At 36.9% G+C, this 16,883-nt stretch overlaps 4 protein-coding genes across 4 annotated transcripts; 2 read left to right on the top strand and 2 right to left on the bottom strand.

Moving 5' to 3' along the window:
- Positions 1-471: 471 nt before the first annotated feature.
- LOC130983251 (7-deoxyloganetin glucosyltransferase-like) lies at positions 472-2,150 on the bottom strand. The gene is made up of 4 exons (XM_057907460.1): positions 1,953-2,150; positions 1,752-1,857; positions 1,433-1,657; positions 472-1,346 (listed from the first exon to the last, which is right to left on the bottom strand). Exons 1-4 carry the CDS (start codon positions 2,148-2,150, stop codon positions 472-474), a joined length of 1,404 nt encoding a protein of 467 aa, XP_057763443.1.
- Positions 2,151-3,348: 1,198 nt separating this feature from the next.
- Positions 3,349-5,843, top strand: LOC130977181 (U-box domain-containing protein 19-like). The gene has a single exon (XM_057902193.1). The coding sequence runs from the start codon at positions 3,411-3,413 to the stop codon at positions 5,493-5,495; it is 2,085 nt and encodes a 694-aa protein (XP_057758176.1). The 5' UTR covers positions 3,349-3,410; the 3' UTR covers positions 5,496-5,843.
- Positions 5,844-6,146: 303 nt separating this feature from the next.
- On the top strand, positions 6,147-8,240 carry LOC130963858 (bidirectional sugar transporter SWEET5). The gene is made up of 6 exons (XM_057889847.1): positions 6,147-6,189; positions 6,524-6,560; positions 6,648-6,864; positions 7,035-7,196; positions 7,436-7,555; positions 8,041-8,240. The coding sequence occupies exons 1-6, from the start codon at positions 6,147-6,149 to the stop codon at positions 8,143-8,145; spliced, it is 684 nt and encodes a 227-aa protein (XP_057745830.1). The 3' UTR covers positions 8,146-8,240.
- Positions 8,241-10,696: 2,456 nt separating this feature from the next.
- On the bottom strand, positions 10,697-14,448 carry LOC130970280 (serine/threonine-protein kinase STY13-like). Its single transcript, XM_057896315.1, has 6 exons — positions 13,935-14,448; positions 13,282-13,403; positions 11,995-12,191; positions 11,717-11,891; positions 11,300-11,434; positions 10,697-11,206 (listed from the first exon to the last, which is right to left on the bottom strand). Exons 1-6 carry the CDS (start codon positions 14,269-14,271, stop codon positions 11,000-11,002), a joined length of 1,173 nt encoding a protein of 390 aa, XP_057752298.1. The 5' UTR covers positions 14,272-14,448; the 3' UTR covers positions 10,697-10,999.
- Between the last annotated feature and the right edge of the window lie 2,435 nt (positions 14,449-16,883).

Here is a 16,883-nt window from a genome sequence, read left to right as displayed (position 1 = left end):
GATAATGGATGAAGCATACGAAGCAATCAAGGCTATAAACTGACTTCACGGAATAAGGTTAGATACCATAATGATTACGCTACTAAATTCTATAATTGTCGAATCTCGGCAATAATGTGCTACAATAAACACTAATTGCAAAAAAAATCTAAAAAACAGACTAAAAAAGAGAAACAACTAACAAGTAAATAAAATTTATTTTATTATCTAATACACTATTAATTTTAGCATTAGAGTATGAGTTAATAGTCAATTTCGTCCTCGAAAGTGTCTCGATCTCCATTTTCATCCCCGAAAGTCAAAATTAATCAAAAACGTCCTCGAAAGATACCCGTGTTGATCACGTTCATCCTTCCGTCTTCTCGGTTGATGAGATGGCAAACGGCCGCTTACGTGGCACGTTAACTGCCAAGCTGGCCAACGCCAGAGTGTAGGATGTTGTTGCTGACAAGATAAGTTTCGTTTAAGCCATCAAATTAGTCCTTCGAATTTATAAACCTTAATTTCTTTCCCTTTTTGCCCCTCCATGAGTTCCCTCACAAGCCCCTCAACCTGCTCTCTCTTAACATCACACTCAATCTCCATCCCAATCCCCCATTTCTTGCATGCATAGAAGCTGTTTGTTTGTTGTTCTGCAAAGAAAGGCCAACATGCCATTGGAACTCCCTCACATATGCTCTCCAATGTTGAGTTCCACCCACAATGTGTTAGAAATCCGCCAATTGATGCATGACACAGAACTTTCTCTTGTTGGCACCACCTCAATACCAATCCCCTCTCACATCTTTCAATCACATTCACATATTCATCACTTAATTTCCCATCACCATTATTATTATTATTATCATGCACAAGATTAGGCCTTATGACCCACAAGAAATGGTACTTGCTATTAACCAAACCCCAAGCAAATTTACTTAGTTGCTTTGGTGTCATAATCACTAAGCTACCAAAGTTCACATACACAACAGAACCTCTGTCTCTTTTATCCAACCATTCCAAGCATTTGTTGTCTTCCTTCCACAGATTCAGATCAATCGACTCCAATTGAGTATTTGAGTTTGAGAGCTGTTTGAATAGCATTGATAATGGACCAATGGAGTAGACATTGGAGTATTTGGCTCTGATGGCATCCAAAACCTCTGATTCTAAGTCTTCAAAGGTGTTAAGGATAACCCCTTTGGCATCCATAGCAGTGTTCACTTTTACTATGTTGTAATTGAACATTACATCAGAAGGATTAGTAGTCCTAAAAAATGTGGGAAGGTCTTTTAGTCTTGCTCCTTTCATTGCTGGAATCCAATCAACTTCAGTATCAAGATATCCATCAAGCAGATTCTTCTCTTCTGAAAAAAATAAATTTTTATTTTATTCTATTAAAAAATTGTATGATACAAATAAAAACTTGTCAAAATATAATACAAGAGAGTACCTTTCAATGGGAAATAACCTCTTTTTCGAATCTCTTCAAAGTTAATGTATCCCAGCATGCCACAGGCACTGGGAGTGAAAAACACAAAGTGAGGGATGTGGAACTCTTGAGCAACTTTCAAAGTGAACCACATAACACCATCAGAAACTATGCAAGTAACAGGAGGCACATCATCATGGTTTGGAGAAACAAGGCTTGCAATGAGTTTTCTGAAAGAACACAAGCCTTCAACAGAGAATAAGAACATGAAAAATTCTAACTTCAGCTTCCACAGTGCCCAACTTCCATGCCACCTTCACCCTCCATTCATCATACTCACCTTCAACCTCCATATCAGCTCCTGCATCTTTCTTTGTACCACACACACCCACTGCTTCAAATTCATCATCATCAACCCACTTAAAATAATTACAGTGACTACCCTTCTGTAATTTCATATGGGAGTAAACAAAAAAATCAGAGAACACCCAACAGAGGATAAGAACATGAAAAAGCTTTAACTTCCTTTACCATCACTCACCCGGTACCTTGGACATGCATGGAACAATCTATTCGGATTCTCCGCTGTCCCAGATTTCTTAATCACAGTCTTCAGCCCACATAAACATGATCCATCATGAGCATTCACCCTCCTCCTTCGCATCGAAATACTGGATCCATGACTGTCGTGCGATGCATGTGACAAACCGCCACCACAACCACCATCTCCTCTCTCCATCCACGCAGCCAGCCAGGGATTACGCCTCCTAGTTATCTCTACTGTCACCGAAAGTGATCACCTCGAAGTATTTATCGTTTGTTTTGGGATTAGGGTTTATAAACTCGAAGGACTAATTTGATGGCTTAAACGAAACTTATCTTGTCAGCAACAACATCTTACACCCTGGCGTTGGTCAGCTTGGCAGTTAATATGTCACATAAGCGGCCGTTTGCCATCTCATCAACCGAGAAGACGGAAGGACGAACGTGATCAACACGGATATCTTTCGAGGACGTTTTTTATTAATTTTGATTTTCGAAGATGAAAATGGAGATCGAAGACACTTTCGGAGACGAATTTGATTATTAACTCATTAGAGTATCTTGTTGCTTATCTAATCTGATTCTGCATTTAACGAAGTTAGAATTTTTTGTCTCTACTTCTTCAAATTGTGACATCCCTTCGAGCACGAACAAATGGGTTAACAAAAATTACCTGAAACCACTAATTAAACTCCGTGTCTCCTTAATTATTACCTTGTACTGCGGCCGTGCAATCTGTTCATGCATTGCATGCACAACTGACCCTAAACCATAAGAATTAATAATCAATATTGATTTGCAAGCGTACAATTTTGAAAAAAAAAGACATAAACGTGGCAGTATTTAACTAAGCATGGTTGTTGTTATTCGTAAACCATGATTGAACCTCAATTGGACGTAACTAACATTTAGTTAATGAATCAAGGCCAGCAAGTTAACAGCAGAGTGAGAGAAAGTGAAACTGCGAAAGTAACGTTCAAGACCTTCCCTGCAGCACACGTCGGCAGTCGATTACTCCACCTGTCAGGTCGGTTCATGGGTCCCACAAGCCATCACTTCTTAGTTCTTCTCCCCTCCCAAACCTAAATCCCAATCCGCTTACGCATTTGCTATCTTTACTTTCCCACCTTCTAAGCAACCATTAACCAAACATTCACAACAAAAAAAATAATAAAAAAAAATAAAACTCACCTATCCACGTGTCCCTTTTCCTCCAAAAATCAGATGAATCTCTTTCTGCCTTCCCTACTCTTCATCCTAGTCAACTCACAGCAGATCTCCTTCACAGATACACGCCACGTGTCCACAAGATAATCCAGTCAGCACTCAGCACAAAATGCGACTATATCCCTTCCTATAATAATTCGGGTTGGAACTTGAATCCAACTCCCAAAACAGTCGGAGAGAGTAATAAACACTAGAAAATTGGTTATTATTCCATTTACTACTTAGATAAATGAATCATAACAATAGTAATAATCTCATTCATCAAAGGGACCGCCGTGTGCTATCACTACCGGCGGTGCACCCTTGCGAAGGGATATCTCCGAACACCCTCATTTCCTCCCTTGTTACCCTCTCCCAGAACATATGCAACTACCAACACAGCTTCTTCGCAACACAGAGACGAAACGCAAGAGAAGCAATCCGCCAAGTCAGTATCATCCTCTTCTTCCTTCTCGAAATTCAAGAACGAAGCTTACCAATCCCTCAATCCACCGTCCTCAGCCTCTCGGAACTTCACTTCACGTTTCAGAAGATCCACTTCTTGCTGCAAGATTGCGTACTTCAAGGCGCGCGCCTCTTGCTTCTCGCCAAGTCCAACCACGTGGCCTCCCTGTTTCAATCCCTAGTTCGCGCAGTGGCGACTTCCCTCGACGTTCTTCCTCTCCACGAAATCGAGGTATCCGGCGAGGTGAGGGAGCTGGTGGAGCTGCTGGCGAAGCAAGCGAGGAAAGCAAAGATGGAGCACGAGCCTAAAGACGAGCACATGAGCAAGAGTGTTCATTCAATTCTAAAACAGTTGGAAAAAGGAATCGAAGTGGATAAGAATGCATTGAAAGAGATCATCGAGTACCTAGAAATCAAGACGTGGAACGAGTGTAACAGAGAGATAAATCTTTTAGAAGAAGAAATCGCTTTAGAATGCAGTAACTGCAACGAGCGAGAGCATGAGCGAGACGCTCCTCTATTGAGTAGCTTGTTAGGGTTGATGAGCTACTGCAGGGTAGTGATATTCGAAACACTAGAAATTAGCAATAACAGAGAGAAATCAGAAACGAGAATGAGCACGGAAATGATAACGTCCGTCAATCCAGAGGACTTTCGCTGCCCAATATCTCTGGAGATGATGACGGATCCCGTGACGGTTACAACTGGACAAACGTACGACAGAGCTTCCATCAAGAAATGGCTGAAAGCAGGGAACACCATATGCCCTAAAACAGGGGAGAATCTCTCAAACACGGAACTCGTCCCAAACACAACCCTCAAGAGACTCATCCAACAGTTCTGCAATGATAACGGCATTTCCCTCTCAAAATCAACCAACCGTAACCGCGATTTAGCCAATACAATATTACCAGGCAGTGCGGCCAACGCTCACGCCATGCAGTTCGTCTCATGGTTCCTCACACGGATGCTCGCCTTCGGTACGGACAAACAGAAATCCAAAGCCGCTTACGAGATTCGGTTACTTGCTAGGTCCAATCTGTTCAACAGAGCGTGCTTGATCCAAGTTGGAACAATTCCGCCTCTGCTTGATCTTCTTCTCTGCACGGACGAGAAATCCACACAGGAAAACGCAATTTCCGCGTTGATGAAGCTTTCTAAGCATGCCACTGGGCCCCAGCACATCATGGATTCTAACGGTCTGAAACCGATTCTAACAGTTTTAAAGAAAGGGCTCAGCCTCGAAGCGCGGCAAGTTGCGGCGGCTACTGTTTTCTACCTTTCGTCAGTGAGAGAGTATAGAAAGGTGGTAGGGGAAAACCCTGAGGTGGTTCCTTCTCTGGTGGAGTTGGTGAATGAAGGAACCACGTGCGGGAAGAGGAATGCAGTGGTTGCGATTTATGGTTTGGTTCTTGTTCCAAGGAACCAGAAACGAGCAATCGAAGCGGGTGTCGTTCACGCGCTCGTTGGCGTGTTAGGATCGTCCGAGAAGGACGAGCTTGTAACTGAATGTTTGGCGGTTTTAGCCGTTTTAGCTGAGAATGTGGAAGGAGCGAACGCGATTTTGCGCACTTCGGCTCTGTCGTTAATTACTGGGATGCTCCAAACGGCGTCGTTGCGCGTGGGGAAAGAGCACTGTGCTTCGATTTTGCTTTCGCTTTGTGTTAACATTGGTGCTGAGGTTGTGGCGGTTTTGGCCAAGGACCCTTCGGTGATGCCTCTGCTTTACTCGCTTCTCACGGAAGGTACTTCCCACGCGGCGAAGAAAGCAAGGTTCCTCATCAAAGTTCTGCAGGATTTCAGTGAAACCAGAGCTTCGGGTTTCAAGGGTTCCTCTGTTCCGCAGGAACCATCGCTTCCTGTTTGGTGAATCAAGTGTGCTATTAGAATTTAGAAAGCACATTATTTTTAAATTTTTTAAGGGGGAAAAAAGATCAAGTCCCTGCACTTTTGTTGTGTAAATATTGCAACATTGGTTGCTGATGTCATATTTTTAGATTTGTGAAATTAGCTCCTTGTACTTTTTTACTCCAGGAGCTAAATTTCAATAAGTAAGCCTCTCTAGTTTACGTTACAAGTTTTGTATATATCAATTTGAAATGGTGTGAAATTAGTTATTGAAGAAATCATATCCTCATGTTTGATATAATGTTACAACCGGGTCAAAATCATTTCAAAGCAAAGTCTATAAATAATCAATACGTCTGAGGATTTTATGTCTGTTGTTATTTTTAGACAGTGTTATTCCGAAGAAAGAGAGGCTACTTGTGGCTAGGACTGATGAGAGTTCAGAGGTCAACTCTTCAACCTGTTTATATGTTGCGGTTAAGATTTAGACCACTTTTTTATCCCAAATTAGTTGTGTTATATATGATTGATTACCTATTTATCGCATATCATGAATTATTGTTACAAATAATTAAAGTTTACTTAGTGGTCACATATTTGCTTTCTTCCTAGTGTTTTCACCCTTTCACCCTTCGCCCTTCTTCCTTCAGTTTGTTCTTTCAATACTTCAGATATGGCTGACCTTAATCTAGCAAGACTAATTATCGGAATAATTGGTTGGTACAAGAAATCCTCCATGTTTTTCCTTTTTCTTCCACTTTTCATTTCCCACAATTCCATCTTAATTTGATTGATTATATTCTTTTTTTTTTTTCACTGCATAGAAAAGAACAAATATGTGAATGTATAAACAACACTTGTTTAATTTTCAGAAAATGTTTTTAAGTCAGTAATAATGAAATGTATGCAATTTAATAACGAAAATGAGAATAAAATGGAACGAATTCCATTAATAAAACCTCAAAAGAAGCCATGCATTTTATATAGCCATTTATGTTTGATCATGGAAAGTTTCTAATAATATGTGCTTGATTGATATTAAATTTGCAGGAAATGTCATCTCTTTTTGCTTATTCATGTCACCAATGTAAATCTCTTATCTCTATATAATATATATCTCTTTCTTTTTTAATAATAATATGATAATGAAATCAAATATAATTATGAATTGCAGGCCTACATTTGTGCAAATATGCAAAGCAAAATCAGTGCAAGATTTCAAGCCAGATCCTTATGTAGTGACAGTACTGAATTGTGCAATGTGGTCATTCTATGGAATGCCATTCGTGACCAAAAATAACGTTCTTGTTCTCACAATCAATGGCTTTGGCTTCTTCCTTGAGCTCTTCTACACTGGCATCTTCCTTGCATTCTCACCTTGGGGTAAAAGGGTCAGAAACAAACTAAAATTAAACAAGAGAATCCTTAATTCTCAATTATTTGGACTTAATTTTTATTCAACTCTTTTTAATTCTTACAATGCATAAGAATTAATTAAACTCTATATTTACTTGCTTGGTCCATGTTGGTGATGATCATTATTAAATTTAACAAATTTCAGAGGAAGATTCTGCTAGCCCTTTTAGCCGAGGCCATCTTCGTTGCTTTGGTGGTATTTTTTGTGTTGTATTTCGTTGAATCCTTGAAGGAAAGAGCCTTAATTGTTGGACTCATATGCATCTTCGTCAACATCCTTATGTACTTTTCACCCTTGACCGTCATAGTACGTGCGATATCTATTTCATTTTTTTAAAAAGAGAAGAAAATATTGTTTTTTTTTTTTATCTTAAGAATACTATAATTTGACTACATTGCTAGTATGAAAATTTGGTTACTATCAATGTATTAATTAATATTATAGTGTTCTCAAAATAAAGAGTAGCAGTAAAATAACACCCATTACTACTTTCCCTATTTATTATTTATTTATTTATGAAGTAATTCCTTTAAAAAATTGAACAGCGTCAAGTAATCAAAGACAAAAGTGTGAAGTACATGCCTTTCTGCCTTTCCCTTGCTAACTTCTGCAACGCTGTCGTCTGGACGGTATATGCATGTCTTAAATGGGATCTTTTCATTCTGGTAAATATCTAATATTAATAGTATTAATTTTATTTACTTAAATTTTTTAGCTATATATTGTTTGTTACATTATATGCTTCTCTTGCTTGAATTACTTCACTAATAGAGCTATTGAACTTCTATTTTGCTACAAGGCGATTCAGTTATTACCAAAAACCTGCTTCCTGGCTGTAACACATTAAAAAAAATGTATATACTTTTCATTGGGTACATTAAAGAAGATATATACTAAAGCTAATTAATATAGATACTCCTAGATACATATATTTATTCAACAAATTAGATAATTTGTTAAACTTAAATTGTATTTGAGATTGTGTATTAGCTTTTGTTATTGTGTTACATTTTCTCTTGAAACCGTCCAAATATGTTAAGGGATCATACAATGAACAAATGTGTTGGAACTTGGAAGCTTTTTTATATGGCTTTGATTGCTGTAGGTTATTATGAATTATGAGTGCTCTGATTAAATGTTTGAATGGTAGATTCCAAATGCCTTAGGAGCACTTTCAGGATTGGTGCAACTTATTCTCTATGCCGTTTTTTACCGATCAACTAACTGGGACCAAGAAAGCGCAATCGAAGTATAGTTTCTGCATGCTTTTAATTTAAAGCAAATAGACACACACAGTTAAAAGAAAAAGAAACACACACAGATAATTGAAGGGAAAAAGAAGCTCATACATTGACAGAATTCTAGCTTAAGTTTTTTTTTTTTTTTTTAAATGTAATTCTGTGTAAATGTTGTGTTGTGATGTATATTCTGTGTAATTTTATTGTTTATTTAGGTCGTTCAGCTTAAGCTAATATATTCTACATTTTCCCCCTTTTTTAACAAGTTCTTGGGTGTCTTTCATCCAATCAGTTGCTAGTACATATGTAGTGAATAGTGATAGCATACTCTAGTTTAGTGTTATCTGCTTCTTTGCCGCAATTTTGTTTAGTATTCTAATTTTATTCGTTAATTAATTTTCTACCGCAATAAATTTATTTGTTTTCTCTTTATTCCTTTTATCTGATTGTTGTAACAGAGCAGCATTTGTTGTCTTGTAGCATAATAGCAGTATTGAAGAAAATATAGTGCCACGCAAACTACTAATCTATAGTTTGAAGGGGGAAAAATAGAATAAAGTATTGTTTTTGTCCCTAATGTTTGGGGTAAGTCCTATTTGTGTCCCTAACGTTTAAATCGTCTTATTTTTATCCCTAACGTTTGTAAAAGTGATTCAATGTTATCCAACTATCAATTATACTAACAAATCAGATTATATTTTTCAATTATTCTCACTTGGATGTACTCATTCTTAATTAGGTCTCACTTGAATATGTTAGATTTTAATATTATACCCACTATTTGTGTTTAGATTCAATTATGTCCCTATAAAAGTCAATTGTGTAAATATTGTAGGAATTAGTTTCAACTTTTGATGAGCTATTTTTTGAAGTAGATCATCGATTCTATCCTAGACATTTGTATTCTAACTTAAATAAAAGATTTTTAAAACTTAAATTAAAGCGTTCATGATGTGTAATTGACGGCAGGATAACATTGAATCACTTTTATAAACGTTACGGATACAAATAAGACGATTTAAACGTTAGGAACACAAATAGGACTTACCCCAAACATTGGGGACAAAAACGATACTTTACTCGGAAAAAATATAATCTTTATAAGAATCAACAAGTCTAGGCGTTTAAATATTTTCTAAACCAAGTTTTCAATCAAGTCATCCGGTACTTCTTTTTCTTTGTCCGTACTCAGATGCTATTGTTGTTACTTCTGTTGCTTTTTTTCACCCTCCTCTTTTTCCTTTTTTTTTATTATCATCGTAGTTGTCGTCATCTTTTTCTTTTATTGTGCGCTTTTTTCTTCAATATTGTTACTGCACTGTTGCTATTATTGTTGTTGTTATTTAATTTCTTCGTCATTTTCCTCACGTCTTCATCTTCTATATATATTTCGAAAATTAGAACACATAAATTTTGATGTATAATACATAAATTTTGGTGTATACTACATAAATTTTAATATACAACACAAAAATTTTTTAAGAACTACATTTTCAGAATATTGACATCTAACCAACAAAATATGTAGTATAGAAATTCGGTACACAACACATAAATTTAGATACACAACACAAAAATTTTGATGCACAATACTTGAAGAACTACATATCTAAAATATTGACACACAACCAACAAAATACGCACAATACCTAAATTTTGGTGTACAGTAGCATAATACAAAAGAAATGTTAGGGGATCAATAAAATTCATTATTTTTTACAAGCAATTCCTTAACAATATTTAAAAGTGTGGGTAAAAAGTATATTATTATATTGCTAAACTAAAAAAACTGGGCTAATTGCTAAAATGTTGGCCAAAAATAATAAATTATGTTGGCTTTTGAGCTTTTCTCATACAGAAATTTTAGTACACTACAAAAAATTTTAAAAGACCACATCTGATGTCCAGAGATCAACTCACCCAATCAACAAATTATATTTGCAACAAAAATTCATATACTATATGCAAAAAGTTTTATATTATATCAATAAATTTGTGCTACATGCAAAAATTCCTGTGCTATATTTATAAGTTTATGTGCTTTACAACCAAATTTTTTTGCTGAAGAAGCACAGAGATAAAGATGCAATAACGCATATGCGTTTTTTTCGATGGACTTGTACTTACTTTATTAAACTTGATTACAAAAATATTTATATACGTAGTATCACCGTATAAAAATAGTGCCACTATTATAAACCGTTGAACAGACCAACTAAACTAGCCTAGAGCAAAAAGAAATGGTATTAAACTTTTATTTTGATTATATTTTTCTCCATTATATACCAAGTAGAGCATTCGAAACATCATTGCTTCCCCGACACACTCTAGAAAGAATTTGGATTCTCTAAATTTTATATTTTCACTTTAGAGAATAAAGTAAGATCTCTCACCATTAAATGCTTTTTCTCTTATATTTTCTCTTATATTTTCTCTTGATCCCATCTATAAAATAAATAATGATAGATTATACTTTACCGAATCCAAATTCCTCTGGAAAATATGAGAAGTTATCAAGTGAACATGAGTACATGATACATAGAGTAGAGATTAGGATACAAAAGCAAATGGATCCAATATAATCACATCAATTATGATTGCAAATTTGCAGCAGTATATCCTGCTAGGATGTTACAAGGCCAGGCTGAAAACTAATAGCATACATACCAACAGAACCCAAATCAAATGGGCAAGAATAGGTAAAAAAATATGAAAAGAAAATCATTGACATGTCACCAACTCCTACCTATATATATATTCCTCTCATTTCGGTTTCCAATTTCTGTTTTCTCCATAGATACAAAATCATTCTTCAAATAGTGAAAAAATCACTATACCCCAATTGTTTTCTTGGACTAAAGAATAAAACTTTCAAGGACCTCTGTACTTGCGGAAGCAAAGACAACCCTGTTGCTGATCAACGGGAATCATGCCTCCGCCTTTGGATGTGTCAATGGCCTCCAACATCGAGACCACCTCGTCCATCTCTGGCCGCTTATCGGGACTCGCATCCCAGCATTTCTTCATCACATTTGCTAGAGAGCTTGGGCAACATCTTGGTATTTCTGGTCTCAGATTCTAAATTTACAAAAGGAAATGATGGATTATATTATAATGGATTCAAACATAGAATAAATGAGACAAGGAATCAGATAAAGAAGGAAAATGTACCTGGCGAACCACGGCTGAAGTAATTTCTGAGAAACTTAGGTCAGGATATGGCATGTCACAACAATAAATCTCCCACAAGCAGATTCCAAAACTGTACACATCACACTTCCTGTTATAGGGGTTGCCATTTAAAACCTGTAAGCCACCATGAACAGTCAATTACGTAGGCTGTCTCTTTGTTTTTTATCAAATAAAAAATTTTCATTAGATCATTTTGTCTTCATATTCACAAGCTAGTTGCTGACATTAAGGTCAGTATTTTTCATCATTGATGAATCCAATGATATGAAACCAGAGATTGAAAACATTCATCCCCATTTTTGGATGAAACATGGAAGCCAGATATTTCCATTCCCTGTTGGATGAATTATATTTGGATAAGTGCAATTCTTTGCACTAAGAGTACTAACTACACACCTCTGGAGCCATGTAACCAAGAGTGCCAGTCTCCCCAGTCATATCGTTAGGATTTGATGCCTCCACTCGTGCAACCCCAAAATCGGCAATTTTAACTGTACGTGTCTTATCCAATAGCATGTTTTCTGTCTTTACATCTCTATGGACAATCTTCTGCGAGTGAAGGTAACTCAGCCTGCAAAAGCAGAACGAAGTGAATTCAATTTGGATGATTCTCCAGATTACGAGAGAGTTTTACATTCAGAACATGCTAAATCACAATCAAAATGGATAGATACCCTCTTGCAAGATCAAGTGCCAGCTGGATGACAACCTTAAAGGCTAGTTTCCTCCTCCTGTTCTTTATTAAGTAAGATTTAAGTGTTCCTCCTGGAAGATACTCAACAACAACACAACAGATATTGCTCGGCATGCTAATTACACCATTCTCGGTTTGTATCTGTAGTTCTGAAGACCCCATAGTTGCACCTATAAACTAAAAAATGAAAAAGTAAATAGTTTAATATGGTGGGGAAGAAAAACGGCTGCAAAAATGTGCATAATAACTTTGAAGAGAGTCTGAGAGAGAAATAGAGAATCAACGATTAAATATCACGCAATGCGATTGAAGGAAAGAGATGATCTCAAGAAGAAAAAAAGAGCATATGAGGCATTATGATTGTCATTGTCCTCTGTACTTGCATCCATCTTTTGTCCAACAAAAGACTGAACGACTAGGACAAAGACCATGAAACACCCCAACTTACCCAACATAGCATGTGAATGGACTTGAATGTAATGCATATATAGCATATCTCTGCTTGCATCAGAAAATGACTAACTTCATATAGGGAAGAGTTGTTACTATTACATTATTACTAAACATGTGAACTGTTCCAAAGAAAAAATTCACCATGAATTGTAGGACCGTAACAAAAAGCTTCCATGATTAGTAGATTTCAAAACAAAGAGATGCTGAGCCAAAAGGAAGTGCCTATTCACATCTGTTTATCCTCCTCCAACTTATGGATACCTCATCCTACATTCTCCTAAACCTCAAAATTATTTCAATCTTCTATACCCTAACTAAATACTAGAAATCTAGTCCAGGAGAATAAGAGGAAAAAATAAAATCAAGGTCAAGGGCATCCATGCTCCTGTGTTGCAAATAAGCTTCAGTAATATTGAGTTTCTTGTATTTCAGAAATGAAAAAATATCACATGAATAACAGCAACAAAGGACACTTGTTTCCACAACAGAAAGCAAATTCATGTTAAACTTAGGCAAAGGTTGCAGATAAGGTGGTAAGAACAGAAATGGAGACTAATCCCTCAGAAGCTGAAACTACCTAAGTTGGCGTCCTTGGGCGTTAAAGAATTACAAAAGGCCTAAACACTTGACCATTGACACCTCTATAAAAAAAAATTAATACAACAACAAAATAAAACACAAAACCGAAAGGTGATATATACAAACGTAATATGCAAATCATACTAGCATATGCGTCACTGGAATGTACAAGCTCAAAAAAAGTTACACACAACAGCACAAACACCACAAAACAAGAAAAGGTATTCAAATTAACCTTTGTGACATTGGGATGGTCAAGTTTGTGCCATACAGCAACTTCCTGTATAAAGGCTGACCTCAAAGAATTAACTTCGGCTTCCGTCCTTTGCCCTTCTTCGCCCCAATCCAGCAATTTGACTGAGCATTGAGCAAGTAATCACAAATAACTATGATGAGCAAAAATCGGCTCAAAACAACAACCAACCAAACAATAGATTCTGTATTCATTTGATTCACCACACCTAAAGACCAACACCACCACCAAAGGGGGGTCACATGAAAAAGTAAGACACAGAAATCATCATCGAAATCACCAACATTTTTTCACAATTTGAACCTAATTACCTAACTTCATGTTGCAAGTTAGACGCTGCAATAGGAAGGCACCCAGTACCATCAATTAGACTAAAAGTCAACTCTTTTCAAGAAGAATTCAAAAGAGCAAGGGACAAAGCGAAATTGAAGTTGAATTGAAGCAAAAACCTTGCTTAGAAATCAGAATTCTTTACAATTGCAACAATTCATGTTCATTAACCAAAACCAAAACAAGTAAACAAACAAAAAAATAATCGATCTTTAATCGCAAGAACAAAAAAAACTACGATTGCGTAAGTTAATTTAAAGGGGAATTGAACATCTAAACCAGATAAAATAAAAATAAAAACTAACCAGCAACATCTTGAGAATCATAGAGAGCACGGTGAACAGTGCCGAAAGTGCCACGCGCTATAACGGACTTAATGATGAGCTTGGAAGGGTCAATTTCCCAATCCTGCCTCTGCTTCTTGAAAGGACTACTAACGGGACTCTTGAATTTGGGAGAAGAAGAAGCGCTTGTGGTTGTGTGAAGCTGAGGAAGAAGGTTGTGATGGTGGTGAAGGTCGTCGTCGAGGTTCTTCTTCTTGTCCATGGTGATGACCTTGTTGAGATGCCTCTCGAGCTGCTCATCTATGCTCTTCAGATCAATCTGATCAGCTCTCACGAACCCCTCACTACCCTCTTTCATCTTCTTCTTCTTCAAACACAATCACAAGCAGCGAATGAAAGAGAGAGAAAGAGAGAGAAAGAGAGAGAGATATGTGAGGTTTGAGGAGTTGGTTATTGGTGTGTTTTGGTGTTTCTTGTTATTTCTCTGAACCATGTGGGCACATGGAATTGCCTGCTCATAACGTGTGCCTCTGACCCACTCACCTCTCTCTCTTTCTTTCCCTTCTCTTCTTCTTTTTCCTTTTTTTTTCTTAGACAAAAATAAAATAAAAGTAGACATCGTCAATTAAAATCGTATAAATGTAACATATATTTTAAATATGGAAAAATTTTTAAATTTTCTATAATTTTTGTACTCAAATACTTATAATCAACTACAAATTAATCGTTATGTTCATTATTCAACCATGATATTTTGGTAGTGAAAAAATGTAACACCGTGTTACACAAAATTTTATGTTCTAATCGTAAATTAATGATAGTAAAATGTTACGACACTTAAAAAACATACATATATATATATATAATTATAAAAGGATAATATTATAACTAGAAGTTCATAAAGAAAATAAGTATTGTAAGTCGTTAATCACACACGAATACGTTATCACAATTAATCGTCGCATCCTAAAGCGGAAAATATTATAAGTTCAAAATTGAGGCTAAAGAACTTGGTTATAGTTAGTGGTGTTTTAGCTAGAAATAGATGTAATGTATATATTACAAATTAGTGGAAATGTCAGATAAAAGATTAAACACGCGGGGGCGTATTGAATGCAGCACGTGGGGGCCGTAATTACCATGTGGCAAAGTTTGGTTGCATGGAGTTGCAGCATATGAGGAGGTGCTGAGTCAGCACAGAGAGTGTGTTACACGTGGCAAACTGTCATTGGCTGATGAATCAAAAAGTGGGAAGGGGGCGGGAAGCGTGCTGAGTTAGCACGTGGGGGGCGTACTGAATGCTCCCCTATATATGGCAAAGCTCGAGTTGAAACCCATTTTGGCCCCTGAAATTTTCGATCGGCCTCAATTTTGATCCCCAAATTTATAGTTACCCAATTAACACTCTCAAATATTAGATTATGTCCCACGTTTACCCCTGTAGCTATCTCCGTTAACGGAGATTTGATGTGGCACGTTAAGTTGACAAAGTGTGTATCCACGTGGCACCCAACTTGCCAGAATGGATGTGTGATGAGTGAATGACGTGGCAAAAGTTGAATGAACTCAATTTCTCTAGTAAAGTCTCGAACACATTGGGAAAAGAGGGTTGTAAATTGAGTTCATTCAACTTTTGCTACATCATTCACTCATCACACATCCATTCTAGCAAGTTGGGTGCCATGTGGATACACACTCTGTCAACTTAATGTGCCACATCAGATCTCCGTTAATAGGGCAAGCGTGGGGCACAATCCAATATTTGGAGGTGTTAATTGGGTAACTATAAATTTGGGGGTCAAAATTGAGGCCGGTCAAAAATTTCAGGGGCCAAAATGGGTTTCAACTCGGCAAAGCTCGGTACCATTTTCATTGCGAGGAAGAGTGTTCTTTGAGTGTGTTGCTAGTGTAATGGAGGGTACTGCAAACTTGGTAGTGTATAGCAATGGTGAGATTATACAGAATACTCATGAAGGAGTGAGGTTTGTGTGTCAAAATCCATTTTCATTTGTGGTTCCATGCACCATGACGTTAATGGAGCTTCAGAACGGTCTCTGGCAAAGCATGGAGAACAGTATATTGACGAGAGTGAGTAGTATTTTGTACTGGAATTAGTTTTTGGTGGTCTAATACAATTTGATATTATGCTGATCATTGATGAAGCGAGTATGCAGAATATGTTCCAAATTCACCGGCAGACTCAGATGCGACAACCACAGATTGAACTGTATGTTGAGTTTGAAAACGTAGAGGTAGATAGGATTCAAAATGATTTACATATAGAGGATGATAGAGCTGCAGTGTACCAAGGAATGAACAATGACAGTGAAAAGGACTTTGAAGCCATTTATGAAGCCGGCGATGAAGACGAGGATGGTGATGTGGGAGTTGAGACAGTAGTGGAGAATGTAGTCGTTCATCCCGCAGTTAGTCAACCGATGAACGTCCCACCTTTTATGCGTAACTTGGATCTTGACGCGATGAATGCACTGGAATTCCTGGAATATGCAAACATAGGTACGTGATGAGTGAATAATACGTTTTTGTGTTTTTATATTTTGGATGGATCAATGAATGATGATTTCTGGTTTCTGTAGGTGTTGCTGACCCTGAGGACGGAGAGTTCAGGATCGGAATGGAGTATACTTTAAGAAAGTCTGTCGTCACAGCAATTAGAAGTTACACTATCTCTAGAGGAGTTGACTACAATGTTTATGAGTTCGAACCACAAACGTTCTATGTGTAACACCCTAATTACCCTAAGCCTTACCTCATGCCATAAACCAAAAGTTAATCAAGGGATACGATAATTCTAAGGCTCATACATAAATACATATATAGAAGGAATAATAATTCTAGAAGCCTGATGAAGAAAATAACTCAAATACAGGATTTGAAAAGCTTAAAACGTACTCACGAAGCTACTAACTTAACGCATAAGATATAGATATAATATAACAAAATATAAAA

Source organism: Arachis stenosperma, chromosome 1 (genome assembly GCF_014773155.1).
Source record: "Arachis stenosperma cultivar V10309 chromosome 1, arast.V10309.gnm1.PFL2, whole genome shotgun sequence".
In the NCBI taxonomy this organism is placed as follows: Eukaryota; Viridiplantae; Streptophyta; class Magnoliopsida; order Fabales; family Fabaceae; genus Arachis; species Arachis stenosperma.
The sequence above is the reverse complement of the archived record's forward strand: the minus strand, read 5'-3'. Positions and strand labels throughout refer to the sequence as shown.